Genomic DNA, 18,613 nt, shown 5'->3' with positions numbered 1-18,613 from the left:
CAGTGTGGGAACCAAGTGTGGCTTGTGGTGACTGTATTAGTGCAGATACAGGACACTTCCATTCTAACGCAGTTCTGTTGAACAGCACTGTTGTGGACTTTTTGCAGTCATCACCTCTATTTTTTAAAAAATGGTATGGAACATTGGGCGCCTGGGTGGCTCAGATGGCTAAGCGTCTGCCTTCGGCTCAGGTCATGATCCCAGGGTCCTGGGATTGAGTCCCGCATCGGGCTCCCTCCTAGGCAGGGAGCCTGCTTCTCCCTCTGCCTCTGCCTCTGTCTCTCTCTCTGTCTCTCTGACTCTCATGAATAAATAAATAAAACATTTAAAAAAAATAAAAATAAAAATGGTATGGAACATTAGGAGGATATATGTTTTCTAGAAGTGGATTTAGTACAGTTTTCCAAAAACTGATCCCCGTATTTGGTCAACCTTGCTGGGGTATAGTGTGGTATGGGAGCATGCCATGCTTCTTCCTCACCTTTTGCCCATCATGGTACCCCTAGAAAGCAGTTACGTTCAGTACGGCACACTGAGGTAAATAGGTTGTTCATGATGGGAGGGTAACAGATTTGGGTGCTTTGCAGTATCCAGTCAAACTTATAACCCATTCCTGGCGTGCCAGTATGCCGTGGCACGTGCAGTTCAAAGCTCGGTTTCATAGTGTTCTTCATAAGTGATTCCTGGATGTTTTGTGATTCTGTAAGCAGCATTTGATTTTCTTCTTCCTTTTATTCTCCCTTTCATATGTCATATTCTCAGTGAGACCCTGTGAGATCTTGGCATTTCACGAGTCAAAAAAACTTAAAAAGCATCATCCACAGACTTGGAGATTTAATAGGTGCTTGTGTATATTTGATGGTTCTTACGCTTGTACAGATGGTTGAGCATCCAGAAATCATGGTAGCTCTTTTCGTTTTGGGGGAGGGGACAAAGGAACGCCATTGACACAGTGCCTATTTAAATTTCATCATGTAAACCAGGAAAATAATTTACTTATCTGAAATATGGCTATATTAAATACATGAAGTATAAAAATCACAGCAAGGAGGCCACAATTCTATCCACCCACCCCTCCACCAAATACAGTTGCTTTACACTATTCAGCTAAGCAGTGGTTTTGTTGGCTATTTCTAAAGTTTTCTCTTTGTTCGTTGGCTTTTGGCAAGATGAGTAATAACAAACAGCAGTATCTTAATATCTGTAAATTGAGAAGGTTGTATACCTTTCGCCCATTATTTCTCTTCCTTCCAAAAGGATTTAAAGTGGGTTGATTTCGTAGTGTATGGTATCTTTGGTTCTTGCCCTTCCCTAACATTCAGCCTCTCTAGATACTTAGGCCAGTTGCTTAGTTGTTTCTAGGATTCCTCAGCCTATCTCCAGTGTACCTGTTAAAATTTTGTACCCTTGCTGCAAAGGTGGTTCAGTATTAAGCATTTATAAACTTTACTCTGGAATTCTAGTTGTTGTAAAATAACCATTCCTGGGATGAGTGACCATTGTGAGAACAGATGTCTTTTTTTTTTTCTTTTTCAAATTTTTATTTAAATTCTAGTTAGTTAACATATGTAAGAACAGATGTCTTATTATTCTTGTTGCAGCTTGCTCTAAAATACTGGTCTTTTTCTCTTCTCTCCCTCCTCTTCCCTCTTCACCTTCTCTCTCTTACATGCGCACAGACGCAGACCCACACACGTCTCTTTGCTTCCCCTCCCCATCACATGTTCAGTGACTGCATTATAAATTGCTTCGTCAATCAGTACTGTCTTTAGTACCTGGGTGGGGGGGAGGGTAGTGTAATAAAGGCTGCTTTATTACTTGATCCTTGTTCTGTCTTCTAAGAATTATATAGATGTACACTCCCCATCACCACAATCCCCATCCCACATCTCTCTTCAGCCCTTTTACTATAATGACCTCCTTTCTGACTTAATCATCTCTAGATTTTTTTCCTGTCCAGATCACCTAAGGAAGATCAAGACTTCTCCCCCGTTGGAAATCGAGCCCATCTTGGAGTATACCTGTCCCTCCTGCTTTTCACTACTCAGCAGGGAAGCTAGTCAGTCCTAGTGATACCATCATCATTGACTTATCCCTTATTAAGTTATAGCCATGACAGCTTATCTACTTAACAAGTTGTCATTTCTTTAAGTGAATGCAACAGTTTGTACCTGGGAAAAAGATGAAATAATTTAAATACTGAGCCAACCCTGCCTATTATTCATTGGATGAACAGGAAAATGAATCTGCTGTTAGGTGTGAGCATTTTACCAAGTTGAGAGTCCTAGAGGTCATGGATATTTTTGGTGTAGCATGACTTTATATTCAAATTAAGTAGTTCATTTGATGCATTAGCGAAAGAAACCATAAACTAGCCTTGCAGTAGGGGAAATTGGCTGAGTTGGACTGATAGCAGAAAGAATTTATGTTTGTCTGAGGGGCTTGAATTTAAAGATAATTTTATTATGTATGATTTTTACCTTATTTCCCAATTTTAGAACCTAACCTTCAAATCAGTGAGTCCATATATTCTGTCTGATATTGTTAGTTTCTACTTACTTTTTGTCTCAAACTGTACTCTAATGTACTTTAAGTGCAGGGGCTGTGTATGTTTTTAACCCTTTAACATATTCAGTACAGAAGTAAGTACAGTACAGAGCACCCAGTAGAATGGCTTTTATGTTTGATTTCTTATTTGGCCCATTGCTTCTGCAGTAGTGTGTTGTTTAATACTTACATATTAAATAATATTTACAGTGTAGCTTTTCCAACATTGTTTTATTGTTGATCTTTAGTTTTGTACCATTGTGATTGGAAAATATACTTGGTATGATTTCAGTCTTCTTAAATTTGTAATATTTGTTAGATGTCTTTTTATGTGATTTAATTGGGGGATTCTTCTGTGTGTACTTGAAGAAAATGTGTATTCTGTTTTTCTTGGATGGAATGTTTTATATATATATTTTTAGAAGCATGTATTCTGAAGTATGCTTCAAGTAAAAAACTTTCTTGTTGAAAAAGAAAAAAATTTTTACTGAGGGTACTTGTTTAAAATAAATCATGTCAAATTGCACTACTGGGTATTTACCCCAAAGATACAAATGTAGTGATCAGAAGGGGCACATGCATCCCAGTGTTTATAGCAGCAGTGTCCACAATAGCCAAACTATGGAAAGAGCCAAGATGTCCATAAATAGATGGATGGATAAAGAAGATGTGGTGTATATATATACAATGGAATATTATGCAGCCATCAAAAAAAAAAACCGGAAATCTTGCCATTTGCAACGACGTGGATGGAACTAGAGGGTATTATGCTAAGCAAAATAAGTCAGTCAGAGAAAGACAAGCATCATATGATCTCACTGATACGAGGAATTCTTTTTTTTTTTTTTTTAATTTTTTTATTGTTATGTTAATCCCCGTACATTACATCATTAGTTTTAGATATAGTGTTCCATGATTCATTGTTTGTGCATAACACCCAGTGCTCCATGCAGAACGTGCCCTCCTCAATACCCATCACCAGGCTAACCCATCCTCCCAATCCCCTCCCCTCTAGAACCCTCAGTTTGTTTTTCAGAGTCCATCGATACGAGGAATTCTTAATCTCAGGAAACAAACTGAGGGTTGCTGGAGTGGTGGGGGGTGGGAGGGATGGGGTGATTGGGTGATGGACACTGGGGAGGGTATGTGCTATGGTGAGCTCTGTGAATTGTGTAAGACTGTTGAATCACAGACCTGTACCTCTGAAACAAATAATACATTATATGTTAAAAAAAAAAAAAAAAAGTAGGAAGGGGAAAATGAAGGGGGGGAATCGGAGGGGGAGACGAACCATGAGAGACTATGGACTCTGAGAAACAAACAGGGTTTTAGAGGGAAGGGTGTGGGGGGATGGGTTAAACCGGTGATGGGTATTAAGGGAGGCACGTACTGAATGGAGCACTGGGTGTTATACGCAAACAATGAGTCATGAAACACTACATCAAAAACTAATGATGTAATGTATGGTGACTAACATAACATAATAAAATAAAATTTAAAAAGCATGTTAGGGGAAGTTGGTGGGGGATGGGTCAAACAGGTGAAGGGGATTAAGAGTACACTTAACCATGATGAGCACTGAATATATAGAATTGTTGAATCATTATATTGTACACCTGAAACTAATATAACACTGTATGTTAACTATACTGGAAGTAAAATAAAAAACTTAATAAAAAATAGAATGGCTTTTAAATATTATGTTTATATATTCAGTTTTACACCTTTATGTTACATATGCAGACACTAAACTTACTCTTTCCTCCTGATACCACTGACCATGGGGGGCTTCTGGGTTTTTAACCTGGAAGTGGGGTGCTGTCCATACCATCTGAAGGTATATGCAAATTTTTGTACACACTTAAAACATATGCAGTTTTCTGGCACAGCATGTGTAACTTTGAGTAGATTCTCAGAGTGTTCCAAAAAAGTAAAGTGTCTTGGACCTAGACAATGGAAAAAGCGAAGAAAGCTTTCCAAAATCAAACTGGTCTTGAAAAAAATCACTAAAAACTATAAAATGATATGTTGGTCAGTAATTTAAAGATTTAAGGTATATAGTGTTGTTTATTATATCAAGTCAACATGCTTAAATTCTTACAGTGAGCTAATATAGACCAGAAAATGACCCTTCTCTTGTAGGAAAAGTTTACTTATTTCAAGTGCATATGACAGAGTCTTTCCTAATTTGGCATACTACTTTATAGTGAAGAACTTGTTAGTTAACAGTGGTAATTTTTATAGTGTAGTTGTTTATCTTAATGCCTAATTCTGTAACTTAGATTTTTTTTCTTTAGAAAAATGGCTCTGGTGTCAAAAAGCAAGTGAAAACCCCTATAACTTACTTGATCTTATTGTGAAATTAGCACTGACTTTGGGTGTAACATGACCAATTCTAGTAGCCTTTGTGGTGTTTGGGAGCCATGAGAAGAGCTGTGCATATGGAAGGTGCATAGCACAAAGCATTTCTGCTGTGTGTGTGTTCTGTTTGCAGACATTTGTTTAAGAGGCCATAATTTGAATTAATAATTTTACTGTTAAAATTCCATCTGAAATCATTTTTACATTTAAAATTTCCCCCCAGAAGAATGAAGGGGGGGAATCGGAGGGGGAGACGAACCGTGAGAGACAATGGACTCTGAAAAACAAACTGAGGGTTCTAGAGGGTAGGACGGTGGGAGGATGGGTTAGCCTGGTGATGGGTATTAAAGAGGGCACGTTCTGCACGGAGCACTGGGTGTTATGCACAAACAATGAATCATGGAACACTACATCAAAAACTAATGATGTAATGTATGGTGATTAACATAACAATAAAATTAAATCAATAAAATTTCCCCCCTTTTCAGTTATATCTGCTTTAATTTTCTAGGCTGCCTTTGGGTTTGCATAAAGAAGTTTATCAAAAGTATATGAGAAAGAAAATTAGCAACATAATTATTAATGTTTAATGATGCTATCAAAATGTTTCATAAATTGTTGGATTACAAATTCATCATTTTAGTGAAATACCAGTAAACCACTAGTATTTAAGTATTTATTACTTGTGTTATTAAAATAGTCTCATACTGATTTATTGTGCAGAGAATGTTTTTTTGGAGAACCAAAACATTCATGAAAGAATCTTAGATTTACTTATTTCTGATGACAGGTTGATCTGTAGGCTTCCAACGTGTTAGGAAAAACATGCTAAGTTCTGAAACTAGTAAGTTGGGAAAGAAGAACTGACATCATCTTTTCTTTGTTTTTGTTTCAATTATACAGCAGATATAATTTCTACAGTAGAATTTAATCATTCTGGAGAATTACTAGCAACAGGAGATAAAGGTGGTAGAGTCGTCATCTTTCAACAGGAGCAGGAGGTAAGTGTTTAAAGTTTAAATTTCAGGTTGCTCTTGGGGCTAGAACTTCTGTTGCACTTGAAGTATTTCATCAGAGGATGTTGGCTTTTTTTTTTTTTTTTTTTTAGGAAGTACCTGTTTATTCAAGCAGAATATCCAGTGGATAGATAGCTCTGCCTCTCTTAGCTTTGTGTGTGTGTGTGGTTTTGATTTAAAAACACAGCGCTTTAATTGTTAGAAGATTTGGTTAGAGAGAGGAGTGGGAAGTGGTGGAATTAATCCAAGATTTTAACTGGTTTTGAAGCCTTGCCCCCCCCCCCTTTTTTTCTCTTAAAAAACTCCATAAAGCAAAATTGCTTTTGTTCTCTTCTCAGTGCCTAGTTTGCTTTGTGTAATTGGGGGTGGGAGGCTAGTTTAAAGAAAAAGCTGCTCACTTATTTTGACATCAGTTCATACTAATACTGTTACTGTGGTTTAAATAAAACGGTTTTAAATGACAATTGCATGTGTACCCATGTAATATAATTTACAAGCTCAGTACCCCTTTTAAAATGAGTTGATTTGACAATTGTTTCCTTTTCTCTTTGAAGAAGGGAATTTCTCATTGCAGACTCTTGAGATTAAAGTGAGTTTTGTTTTGGGTATAGCTTAGGCACACTTCTAAATCTAATTGACAAGATTTCTCACTAAAATTTTATACTAAACAAAATTTGTCACACTAGATTTTCCCTTGCTCTTTCCCTCCATTTGTAGATCAGAGTTGAAACCTTTTTAAAAAATCATTTGTTTTGAAACATCTGTCCCTGTCTATATATCCAAAAAGAGTTAAAGTAATGTGCATAAATTGCAAGGGTTTACAAATAGATGTCTAAATCATAACAGAGAGTTAGGTTTTAAAGGATTGTGAAGTTCCTTAAATAAGCAAAGACTCTAGTAATAATACTACTACTTTGCACTTCTATAGCGCCTTTGACCTGAGGATCTCAAAGTGCTTTACAAACACTAATGAATTAATCCTCACAACACCCCAGTGAGGTAGGTAATTTAATTTTAAAAAAAAATGATTAATAGTGTCTGATTAGAAGATGCACAAACACTAAATATGTCTCCTTTTATTTATTATTTTTTTTGGTTGGACGACAATATGAAAGACTCAAGCTTTTCTTGTCAGAGACTGTTCTTGTGGGAAGTGGGGGGCAAAATCAGTTTTCTGTTCCTGTTTTTAAGCAACTAAAATCTTGACCATAGGGATCTTGAAATACTTAAGAGTTGAAATGGAACCTTACAGATCATTACAGTTTCCCTTTCTTTACAAATGAGAAAGTCAAGATATTAAGAGATCACTTGATTAGTGGCAGAACTAACAACTAGAACCCAAAACTTCCGACATGTCATCTTTTCAGTATTCTTCAATGCCTTTCATGTTAGATAACCAAAATATGAATGTTAATTTTGTCACTCAGAATTTGAGCTGGCATTCCCATAAGCATTTTCTGCCCTTGAGTGTTTTTTTTCCTGGAAGTTAATAACTTGTCTACACTTTGCTTTTGTTTTAAAGAAAGGTGTTTGGAGTTTTCAGTAAATGTAGTAGGGTGTCGATAAATGTACTCAGTAATAGTTGAAGGCTGTCAGTAATACCTTAAATTGGTGTATATAAATAGTATGTAAATATGTATATAAATAGTATGTAAATAAAAGGTCTAACACAGAGTTACCGAAACTGCTTGAACATTTTACTTGTATTGGGAAACAAGGCCAAAAATTTGAAGCAGATATTTCTTTTGTGAAATGCTATCAAAGATTCTAAAGTACTTATATTTAAAATATATGCCCTTACAAGGAGGAGTTAGCAAAATGACTTTTTGAGGAGGGCCATTGGTATCTATCATTCTTAACTGCATTTGAGAATTCAAGACCATTTTTTCCCAGATGAAGGGGGAGAAATCGGAGGGCGAAGACGAACCATGAGAGACTATGGACTCTGAGAAACAAACTGAGACTATGGACTCTGAGAAACAAACTGAGGGTTCTAGAGGGGAGGGGAGTGGGGGGATGGGTTAGCCTGGTGATGGGTATTAAAGAGGGCACGTACTGAATGGAGCACTGGGTGTTATACGCAAACAATGAATCATGGAACACTACATCAAAAATTAATGATGTAATGTATGGTGATTAACATAACATAAAAATAAAATTAAAAAAAGAGTTAAAGACCAATTCATTATCTGGAACTTCAGATTGGTAGTGTGTCCTCTGAGAATTACTTAGTGTATCAGTATTTTTAAGTGATAGATTAAATAATGATGTAATGATTGATTTCCTCCTCTGAAACTTGATCTTGTTAATATTAATTTGGTGCCTGTTACCTAATTTATTTTCCGCATTTTTAAGCCATATCTTATACTGGAGCTTCTAGTATAGAGCTGTCTTTAGGACAGTTTACGTCACTGATAATGTATGTGTTGCTTACATCGAGAGGCATCTTTATATTAGTACCTAATATATTTAGATTAGATTTTTATGAATTCACACCTATTGTATCTGTAAAACAGGGTTATAGTTTGAAGAGTGGAAGATAACTTAAAGGTGGTCCTTTCCTAGTTTTTAGACAATCACAGGAAAAGTTGTATCAGAAGGTTACATTGCTTAGTTTAATATCAGAGCTCTGGAATTAGAACTTTATTTCTAAATTTCAGTCCAGCTTCTAACAATCACAGCTATTCATATATTTCAGGGCACACTGGTGCCTCTGTGGAGCATTTCTTAGTCTCTGATGATGCGCTAGCTCTGTTTGCAAAACAGTGGCATTTGCATTATTGTGGCTTTATCTTTTCACCTGTCGCTGGGTGAGAACTTCACTTAATTGGCAAATCAAACTGACACCTTTAACTCCCCTTTCTGTCTCACTTCTGTTAAACCTCAAATGTGTCAGGACCCCTGCCTGTCATCCTGTTGGGTACCTCTTGCTGCCTGTCCCTCTTTTCCCCAAGGAAACTGGGTATTCATTTAGAGGGTAGGGTCTTCATTCAGTTCAAATATATTTCAGCCTGGTGATCCTGTAACATAATTAACATGTTCTTACAGTTTTTTGTTTGATAGAATCTCCTGATAGAATAAGGTCATGTAGGAAAATTGAGGCACAAGGGTAAGATGATTTCCATGAGGCATCCCACCTATCGTGTTTTGATATCCAATCCAGTGTTTATAGCATGTCCTAAAGTAGGTCACAGCTTATATGTAATAGCTTTTCACAACAAAGTAGATGGTGGGATGTATTTTTTTGATAATGAAAATAAAGTTTTTCTTGGGAGATTCCAAGCCACTGTTAGGTGTGGTTGGTGTTCTCTATTTTTTAGGGGAGCTTTGTTTTTATGGGTGCTCAAATTAGGTGGTTAGCAGTTGTTGAAATAGCTTGGTTCCTATTGACTTTGGACTGCTCAGACTTCAGTTTTCTTTGAGGCTTTCTGATGTACATGGTAAGTTTAAGTGTTTGGGGGGTGGTTTTTTAAAGGGACAGTTAAAGGAGAAAGGTGAAAAGGGAGATTTTTTTTTTTTTTCAGTTCTTCCTAGATTATTATACAGCCTTTGTTTTTTGTTTTCTAGGAGTGCTAGTAATTTTCTCCCCTCTTTCTCTCTCTCTGTTCTTTTTTTTTTTTTCCCAAAGATTTTATTTATTTGACAGAGAGAGAGAGACAGCAAGAGAGGGAACACAGGCAGGGGGAGTGGGAGAGGGAGAAGCAGGCTTCCCACTGAGCAGGGAGCCCGATGTGGGGCTCGATGTGGGGCTCGATCCCAGGACCGTGGGATCATGACCTGAGCCGGAGGCAGATGCTTAACGACTGAGCCACTCAGGCGTCCCCTCTCTCTTTTTGTTCTTATGTGGTATTCCTAAAACTCCTTAACAGGATATAGAAGAAACCTTAGAAATGCGTGCTTATCACAAAAGATGGGTATGGGTTTAATATGATTGGATTTTCTTTTTAAATTATTTGGAAAGACTAGAATGGGGCTCAAAATCAACAAGATGTTGTTTTACAGAATTCAGTATCTATACAAAGGAGTTTACTTTGATGTTTAAGTGAAGGAATAGAACCCACTCACTGTTCTAGGGTGATGTGGCAGCATTCACTTAACATGGTATTTACTGAGCACCAATCAGAACAGCAAATTTAGCAGTGTCAGTGAGGAATGGTCAAAGGGACTGAGGCTGTAATAGCCAGGAGAAGAGATGATGTAGAGTCTTGATATTTAGAGATTCGCATGAGAAGAAACGATTAGTTTCTTTTGTATGTGGAAATAAATGCGTAAGAGCTGGATGCCCATCTGTCAGGAATATTATAGAAAGAATACACGAGTTCAAGAAAATACCACTGTGGTAACTTCCAAATCAATGTATCTATAAAATGAGATTTCTCTTCTAAGCTACCAGGCTTTCACTATCTTCATTTTTCATTTACTCTTTGATTCTAAGTTTGTGTTTTTCAGAGTGCAAAATGTTGGAATCACCTGGGAACATATATTCAAATGCAGATTCCTAGACTGTGTCTCAGAACCACTAAATCAGAATGTCTGGAGGCCTGAGATTCCACTTTTCCTTTTTTTTTTTTTTTTTTTTTTTTTTTAAAGTCCTTTGGGGACTTCACCTGATAGAAAATGCAAAATTGAAATTGCCTGCATTCCACTACCAGGATAATGATAAAAGCTCCAAAATACAGCTTCAAGTTTATATTATCTAAAAATACATTTAAAAGTTTTCCCAAGATCATATGATACATAGAAAAATGCACAGAATCAGAAGTGTATGGTTCTATGAATTTTGACAAAACAAACACACTTGTGTAACTCTTCCTTGGATCAAGAAATGGGATATTACAGGCACTTTAGAAGCCTTCTCTGTCCTTTCTACTACTACCTTCTGCCAAAGTTAACTGTGAATTTATTTTGCCTGTATTGAAATCTTTGTATGTTTATGATGCATTCGTAGAAATTAAGTGCAGAAATTTATAGGGCTTTTCAAGGGTTCTCAACCTTTGGTGTCATGGATTTCTTCAGCAGCCTAATCAGTTCTGTGGACTTCTCAGAATGTTTTAAATGTATAAAATACATAGAATTAGAAGGAAACTATATTGAAAAATGTTTTTAAGAGTTAAAACACTGAGTAATACGTGTTTTTTTGTGGACAGCAGCTGGGGTATGATTTTAAAACATGTCATTTCTATAAGTGACAAAGTCACAGGTGCTGCTAATATGGTTTATCGCCTCTATCCATAATTGAAAGAAATGTTGAATTTCAGCTGGACATTAGTGGGAAAAATATGTATACTTCCACCACATCTAAGTTCACAAAATTGCTGGGTTCTATCCATGGATAGGTATTATGTGGGCCCCAACTTAACAATCTCTGGTAATGTAGTCTCCTTTTACCAGTAAAGAGATTAGGGGCCCAGACGATAGGTTTACTCACCCAAAGTCATACAGTTAGTAAGGTGAACCCTTATTCTAGAATCAGCATGTCCTATTTCCCTGCCCATGGCTTTTCCCATTCTGACTTGAGTATAGCAACAGTAGTTTTTGTGCCAGGCCCTCTGCCAAGGTCGCTAAATCTTAACTTAATCTTCACAGCAAAATAGTAAAGATGTATGCACACTTCCTATCTGTAGCTCAGTTTATTACCAATTTATAAATTGAGATTAGAGAAGATAATCAACTTTTCTAAGATCACACATCTAGCAAAGGTGTGTAAAAGCTAATTCTGTATAAATGGGAAGAATACCCACAACATTGAATATTGTTTTTAACAAATGAAGAAAATCTGACTTCTCTTAAGTAATGAGCCTAAGTGGTATAAACCACACAGGAAAATCATTTTCATCACTTTATAGTAATGAGGAAAGTAGTGGATCTTGACTTTTTAATAGTAGCCATTAATGAATGATGTCTTCTCTGTGGTAGGCTTAAGGAGGGAAAAATTAGAGTTTGGATTGAGAGTTTAAATACCTCATTTCTGTTTGTTCATGAATTCATCCAGCCACCTCTCTTGTTCAGCTGTCTGTTGTCCACATTTCTATCCAAACAGCTGTCACACATTTATCAACTACCTACTAACTTGAGATTCTGTCTCATTTAGAATATTATATTTTTCAAAAGTGGATTATCATTTAAAGTACCTTTGCTGATTGCTGAGCATATATGAATGTCACTAAACAACTGTTAGACAAAGTAGAATTCCTTTAAGTGTTATTTTACTACACTAGATTAGATCTTGAAAGGATGTTTTGACATATTAAAGTAAAATTACTTTTTCACTTTATCTGTTGCCCAGAAATTTGAATTAACCATATTTCTTACATTGTCTTCCCCAAATCCCAACAACAAAAAACAGATCGAAATCTATGAAACTAATAATACCCAGTAATTTTAGAATTTACTTTTTCTTCCCTCTGCCATCTTCTCCTCAACCTCATACAATACGTATTCTTCATTGCATTTTTCTTACAAGTAATTTTTTCCCTCTAATTAAAAAGTCGTGGGGATGCCTGGGTGGCTCAGTCGGTTGGACGTTTGCCTTTGGCTTGGGTTATGATCCTGGGATTCTGGGATCAAGCCCCGAGTCAGGCTCCCTGCTCAGCGGAGAGCCTGCTTCTCCCTCTCCCCACTGCTCTTGTTCTCTTGCTCGCTCTCGCTCTCTCAAATAAATAAAATCTTTAAAAAAAAAATGTCCTCATACTCATCGTAGATAGTTTAGGAAATATGGTCAAGGGGCAAAGAAAGTACCTATAACCACCAAACATAAACAACATTTTTGGTGTGTTACTAAAGTTTTGTCTTTCTAAAATGAGGTTATAATACATGTAGGGTGGTATGTTTTTTTTTTCCTCACGTAACGTATGTAAAGACCTTTCACGTTGTCAAAGATTCTAAATCATCTTTAATGATTATATGAAACTCCATTACAGACATGTACTGAAATTTAATGTAGTCTATTGTTAGATACCACCTAGAGTGTTTAGTTCTTGCTTTCTGTTCATTTTCTGTCATAAATGACACTATAAAAACATTCTTGTAGTGGAATCTTTGGAGTACTTTTTACTTCTTTAGAACCTTATAGAAGTTAAGTAGCTGGAGCTAAGGTTGTGAACATTTTTAGTCTTATATTGACCAAATCTCTTCTAGTAAATTTTACCAATTTATAGTTCAACCAAAAATTTCTCGATAGAGATAAGAAATAAAATCAACAAATTGGTAGTTAAAAAGGTATTTTTTACTGGGTTTTAGTTTTACCTAACCTCTTAATACTTGCAATTCTTAAAATTGTTTGCTCTATGCCCTGTTTTTCTGATGGTGTATTTGTTAAACTGATTCGTATAGGCCATGTGTTGTGAGGAGAATATAAGCTTTTTCATGAGGCCGTGTTTTGCAGTTTTATAGATTGGCTGCGTTTAAGTTTTGTTTACTTTTTTGTTTGTTTTTGTTGTTGGTTTCCTGCCTCTAAATTACTTAGACATTTACTCATATTTCATTTGTTCCCATTTCAATTCATTATCTGGTTGAAGTTTATTACCCTAATTCATATGATTTAGAGATCTTCCCCTCCTCTACTTCCCCTGCCCACTCCCAGATTGACAGGAAGGTTATTCCAACGTCCTTATTGAAGATCTTTTCACAATGATTGTTTTAAATGCATCTTTATTAAACAACATTTTTTTTTTTTAGATTTTATTTATTTGACAGAGAGTGAGCACAAGCGGGGGGAGCAGCAGAGGAAGAGGGAGAAGCAGGCTCTCTGCTGAGCAGGGAGCCCAATGCAGGACTCGATCCCAGGACCCTGGGATCATAACCTGAGCTGAAGGCAGACGCCTAACTGACTGAACCACCCAGGCACCCCTCATTTTTCCCATATTGTAATTGACTTGTATAGACAGGTTTTGAAATTTATTGAAGTTGTTTCTTTCTCATGTATCTCTTTATGCTCTTTTCAGAGTAAATAACTTGGTCAAAATGAAGTGTGTTGCAGGTTTCCCAGTTTGAGAAACTTGACTTTAGGCTCCTTGAATTCCAGGCCATTGTATGTTTAGCTGTATCATGTTGTCTCTAAAAGGCATAATGTGGATTGCTCGGACTTGGTCCCTATCTGGAAGAAAAACTGATACTTCAGCATTACCCACTCATTTGATTCTCAAATTCTGTTTAACACATGAAGAAATCGAGGTCTGAGGATTATTGCATTTAATGAACCTGTGAGGTAAAAACAGACAAAATTAGTAGAATTTTTTCTTTCTTCCTTTTTTTTTTTTTTTTTAAATCTAACGCCAAGTGGGGTCCATCTGCTGAATCTTATATCCTAGAGAAACCAACTCCCTAACAGTCTAATAAGTTGTCTAAAGTGCATGTTTCTTAGTATAGTATATAGTAGGCACTAAATGAAGGGGCACACACAACTTATTGAATGTAATTTAGTAAGTTCCTGCAAAATCTTGAAGTATTCTACCACTGTCATTGTGATCAGTTCAGAAAATGTTTGAAATTTCTTTTTTGTTTTCTTTTTACATCATTGATTGTGTTGTTTTGCTTTATTTTAGAGAGTTCCACTTGTTTACATTGATAGTGGTTTGTTATCAGATATGAATTGATTTTGTACCATTTCTCTCACTTTCCCTGAATGGTCCTTTTCACAAGACTCTCAAACTCTTTAAACTACTTTGAAATAGAAAACAAATGATTGCCTGTTAAAAATATAAGATTAAAGGAGCATTACTAAACAGTAACTAAGTTTTAGTAGTGTTCTGTTTGGAAGTTTAAAAAATATCCATTCTCATTTATATGAGATGATTAAAATACATTTAATTTTTTCTAAAACTTATGTATTGTTCGAGGAACAAAGGAAATCCTACATTTTCAGAGTTTCATTTAAAAAGAAGGAAGCTAGTAAAAGCACAGTACAGTTATTTATATTTAGAATTAGCTGTTAATGGAATAGCAGGTGACTTTTTTCCCAAGTTTTTTTTTTTTTTTTAAGATTTTATTTATTTATTTGACAGAGAGAGACACAGCGAGAGAGGGAACACAAGCAGGGGGAGTGGAACAGGGAGTGGAAGAGCCCCAATGCGGGGCTCGATCCCAGGACCCTGGGATCATGACCTGAGCTGAAGGCAGACGCTTAACAATGAGCCACACAGGCGCCCCTCCAAGATTGTTTTTAATTCTTCATTATTCTTAATATGTTTATCATGGAAAATATGAAAACTGTATCATTTTCACAAAGAAAAAGATAAAAATCCAAATCATCCCATCTCATGAGTAAGGACCAATTTGTCTGTGCGTGTTCTGGGTGTTTTTGTTACTGTTTTGCAGAATGGGAAAGAATCGTGTTGAACATGTCATTCTATAACTTTGAGTTTTTATATCTGTTGATGTTTACTCAGGTTAATGTCATTCTCAGGGAAGTGATGAGACTGTTGTAACCATTAAATGGAAAGGAGTGCCTTTATAGTTGGAAGAACACATCCAGTCTGTTTTTCTAACTTAAGTGACAAAAGTTCAATAAACATGTAGCTTGTGGGAACTGCAGAGGATGGGTAGCAGGAAGCATTTTGCATAAATTAATATGGTTGAGAGACATTGATCTGCCATTGAATGTAATTGGCTCTATAGTATTTCATATTTCACTTGATGGACATTGAGGTTGTTTATGCGTTAAGTTATTGATACATCTTTGCATACATTGTTTTTCATTAGGTTATACTTTGAAGTGGAATTGTTGAGTATTTATATTTTTTAAGGCTTTCAGTAAGTATTGACAGATTATCCTGCAGAAAAGCTGTATACATTTATACTTCTGCCAGTAGTATATGACTTTGTCCATATTTTGAGGAACATTAAAACATTTTTTTTTACTCATCAGTTTAAGGACAAAACGTTATTCCTTGATTTTGATTACTAATGATAATGAGCAGTTATACATATTTACTCACCATTTTTTATATAAATTGCCAACTTTTGACCTTTGCCATATTTCAAGGAAAGGTGTTAATATTTTTCCTAGTGATTTCCCCCCCCCCACCCCGTATTCCCCCGTTCAGTCATGGCTGCCACAATTAGAAAGGACAAGGACACTTTTTTTCTTGCATCTGTAATAAAAACCTTAGCAGCATGCAGGAACTGCTGCAGGTCAAATAGATGCATTTTCCTAGTGATTTTTAAGGACGTATATGAAAGACCGTAATGTGCTATCTTAAGATACAATTTTCTTACTGGTATACTTTCTTTAACATTTAAATATTTTACTTCTTAGATGTCAGCCTTTCTCTGCTCTTTGCTCTTGTTCTTTATACTGAAAAGTTCTTTTTCACTGTCAGAATACATAGAAATTCACCATTGTACTGTTATTTTGCTGCTTTTACTTATTTTTAAGCATTTAATTGTTTTTTCTGGAATTTACTTTTGTATAAGAAGTGAAGTTCCAGTCCTCTTGTCAAATGGTTAGTTGGTTCTAACACCATTGGATTTTATTATTGTTTTCTATTTTGTTTTGGTTTGCTTAAACCTCAGAGGCCTACTTGAGTACATGACATAACATAGCAAGGTCCCCTCTTCAAGGAAACGAACCTGTGCACACTGGTATGCAGGCGCACGTACATTGTACATCACCTGCTCCTGTTCACCTCTCCCTACATGAATAATCATTTCAGTGTATTCTTGTAATATGTATTTTGTTTTTATGTGCTGTATTGTTATTTAACTATAGCAAAATAACATATAACATGGAACTTCTCAACAGTTTCCAAGTTTATGATACAGTATCGCCACCATACAGTTCACTAGAAACCACCTCCCCCAACCCTGAGTAACTGAAACTCTATAACCACTGAACAACTTCCTGCCCCCTTCCTCCTCCCAGGCCCTGGCAACCACCATTCTCATTTGCTGTTTCAATGAAGTTGGCTACTTAAATACCTCATATAAGTGGAATCATGAAGCATTTGTCTTTTTCTGACTAGATTGTTTGACTTAGCATTATTTCCTCATGGTTCCTCCAAGTTGTAGCATATGATAGGAGTTCCTTTTTAAGGCTGAGTAATATTCATGTGTGTTTGTATGTCATATTTTCTTTATTCATTTATCCGTCAGTGGACATTTAGTTTGCTTCCACCACATGGCTATTGTGAATAATCTCTTTGAGATCCTGTTTTCAATTCTTTGAAATATATACCCAGAATTAGAATTGCTGGATCACAGGGTAGTTTTATTTCAAGGACCCCCCCCCCAATACTGTTTTCAAAGTGGCTGCACCTTTTGTGTGCTATATTTTTTTTTTTACACTTTATTGAAATAGACTCGAAAAAGCACACAAAGCATTAGTAGATTATCACACAGAAGATATTTAGGTCAAGAAATAGATGGGCCGCCTGGGTGGTTCAGTCGGTTAAGTGTCCGCCTTGTCATTTTGGCTCAGGTCATGATCTCATGGGTCATGAGATTGAGACCCGAGTGGGGCTCTGCGCTCCGTGGGGAGTCTGCTGGAGATTCTCTCTCCCTCTGCCCCTCCACCCACTCACACGTGCATGCTCTCTCTCTAAAAGAAATACATAAATCTTTAAATAAAAAAAAGAAATAGAACTTCCTACCCTTCCAACATAACCCTTCTCATTTCCAAGTCACTGATTTCTCCTTCCTCCCCTTATAAGCCTATTGATAAGCCTGTGTTCTAACACTTAATTTGATCTATAGTTTTAGAACTTTTTATAAATAGAATCAGACAGTAAGTGTTGTATCTGCCCTTTTTGCTGAGTATTACATTTGTATAGAAATAATTTGCTCACATACATTGCTATATAATGTTCTTTTGTATTACTATACCGCAATTTGTCCATTATGTTGTAGATGTATACATTTTGGTTGTTTCAGTTTGTGGCTATTAATGCAGCTATGAATATTCTTGATTGTATTTTTTGGTACACATAGTCACGCATAAAATTATTATGTCATGGGGTAGACAGAAGAGTAAAAAGTGGTTCTGCCAATTTTATTCTCATGAACAATATATGAAAATTCTGGCTGTTCCATATCTTTGCCAATGCTTTGTTGTTGTCAGTCTTTTTATAATTTCAAATATTCTGGAGGTTTTGAGTGTATTGTAATTTTAATTTGTACTTTTTTAACACTGAGATTTAGCATCTTTTTATGTGTTTACTGGCCATTTGGATATTATCTTTTGTGAAGTGCGTATGTTTCCTGCTGGTTTGTCTGTCATTTTTCTTCCTGATTTGTGATTTTCTTTACACTTTTTAAATATGATGTCAGGTATATTTGTTGGAAGAATTTTTCACTCTGTGTCTTACCTTTTCCCTTCCCTCAATGGTGGATTTTGACAAATAGAGGTTATTAATAGAATAACTGTATTGTATTGAATAACAATACAGTTTATCAATGATTTCCTTGAGCTTACTGCTTTTTCTGCCTTGTATCAGAAATACTTCTCTACGCCAAGGTCCAGGAAGACATATGTGCCAGATCTTTTAGACGTGTGCTTGTCCAGTATTGGTAGTCACTTGCTCCATGCGACTATTTAAATTTTGATTAATTAAAATTAAATAAAATTTCAAGGTCATTTCCTTAGTCACAGTAGCCACATTTCAGGTGCTCAGTAACGACATGTGGTTGGTGGCTATCATATTGGACAGCACAGATACAGACTATTACCACCATTACAGAAAGCTGTCTAGGGC

The 18,613-nt window shown here is 36.1% G+C and overlaps 1 protein-coding gene across 4 annotated transcripts in view; it reads left to right on the top strand.

Annotated features, from left to right (window-relative positions):
• PPP2R2A (protein phosphatase 2 regulatory subunit Balpha) overlaps positions 1–18,613 on the top strand; it is an 84,649-nt gene that overhangs the window by 46,031 nt on the left and 20,005 nt on the right. For 2 of the 4 annotated variants that reach the window (XM_078069491.1, XM_078069493.1), the window contains one exon: positions 5,815–5,909. In XM_078069491.1, the coding sequence (XP_077925617.1) occupies positions 5,815–5,909 (95 nt within the window). Of the gene's footprint in view, positions 1–5,811; positions 5,910–18,613 lie in introns of all 4 variants that reach the window. The other 2 variants (XM_036106184.2, XM_036106185.2) reach the window with 1 other exon arrangement.

This window comes from Halichoerus grypus, chromosome 3 (genome assembly GCF_964656455.1).
Source record: "Halichoerus grypus chromosome 3, mHalGry1.hap1.1, whole genome shotgun sequence".
In the NCBI taxonomy this organism is placed as follows: Eukaryota; Metazoa; Chordata; class Mammalia; order Carnivora; family Phocidae; genus Halichoerus; species Halichoerus grypus.
The sequence above is the reverse complement of the archived record's forward strand: the minus strand, read 5'-3'. Positions and strand labels throughout refer to the sequence as shown.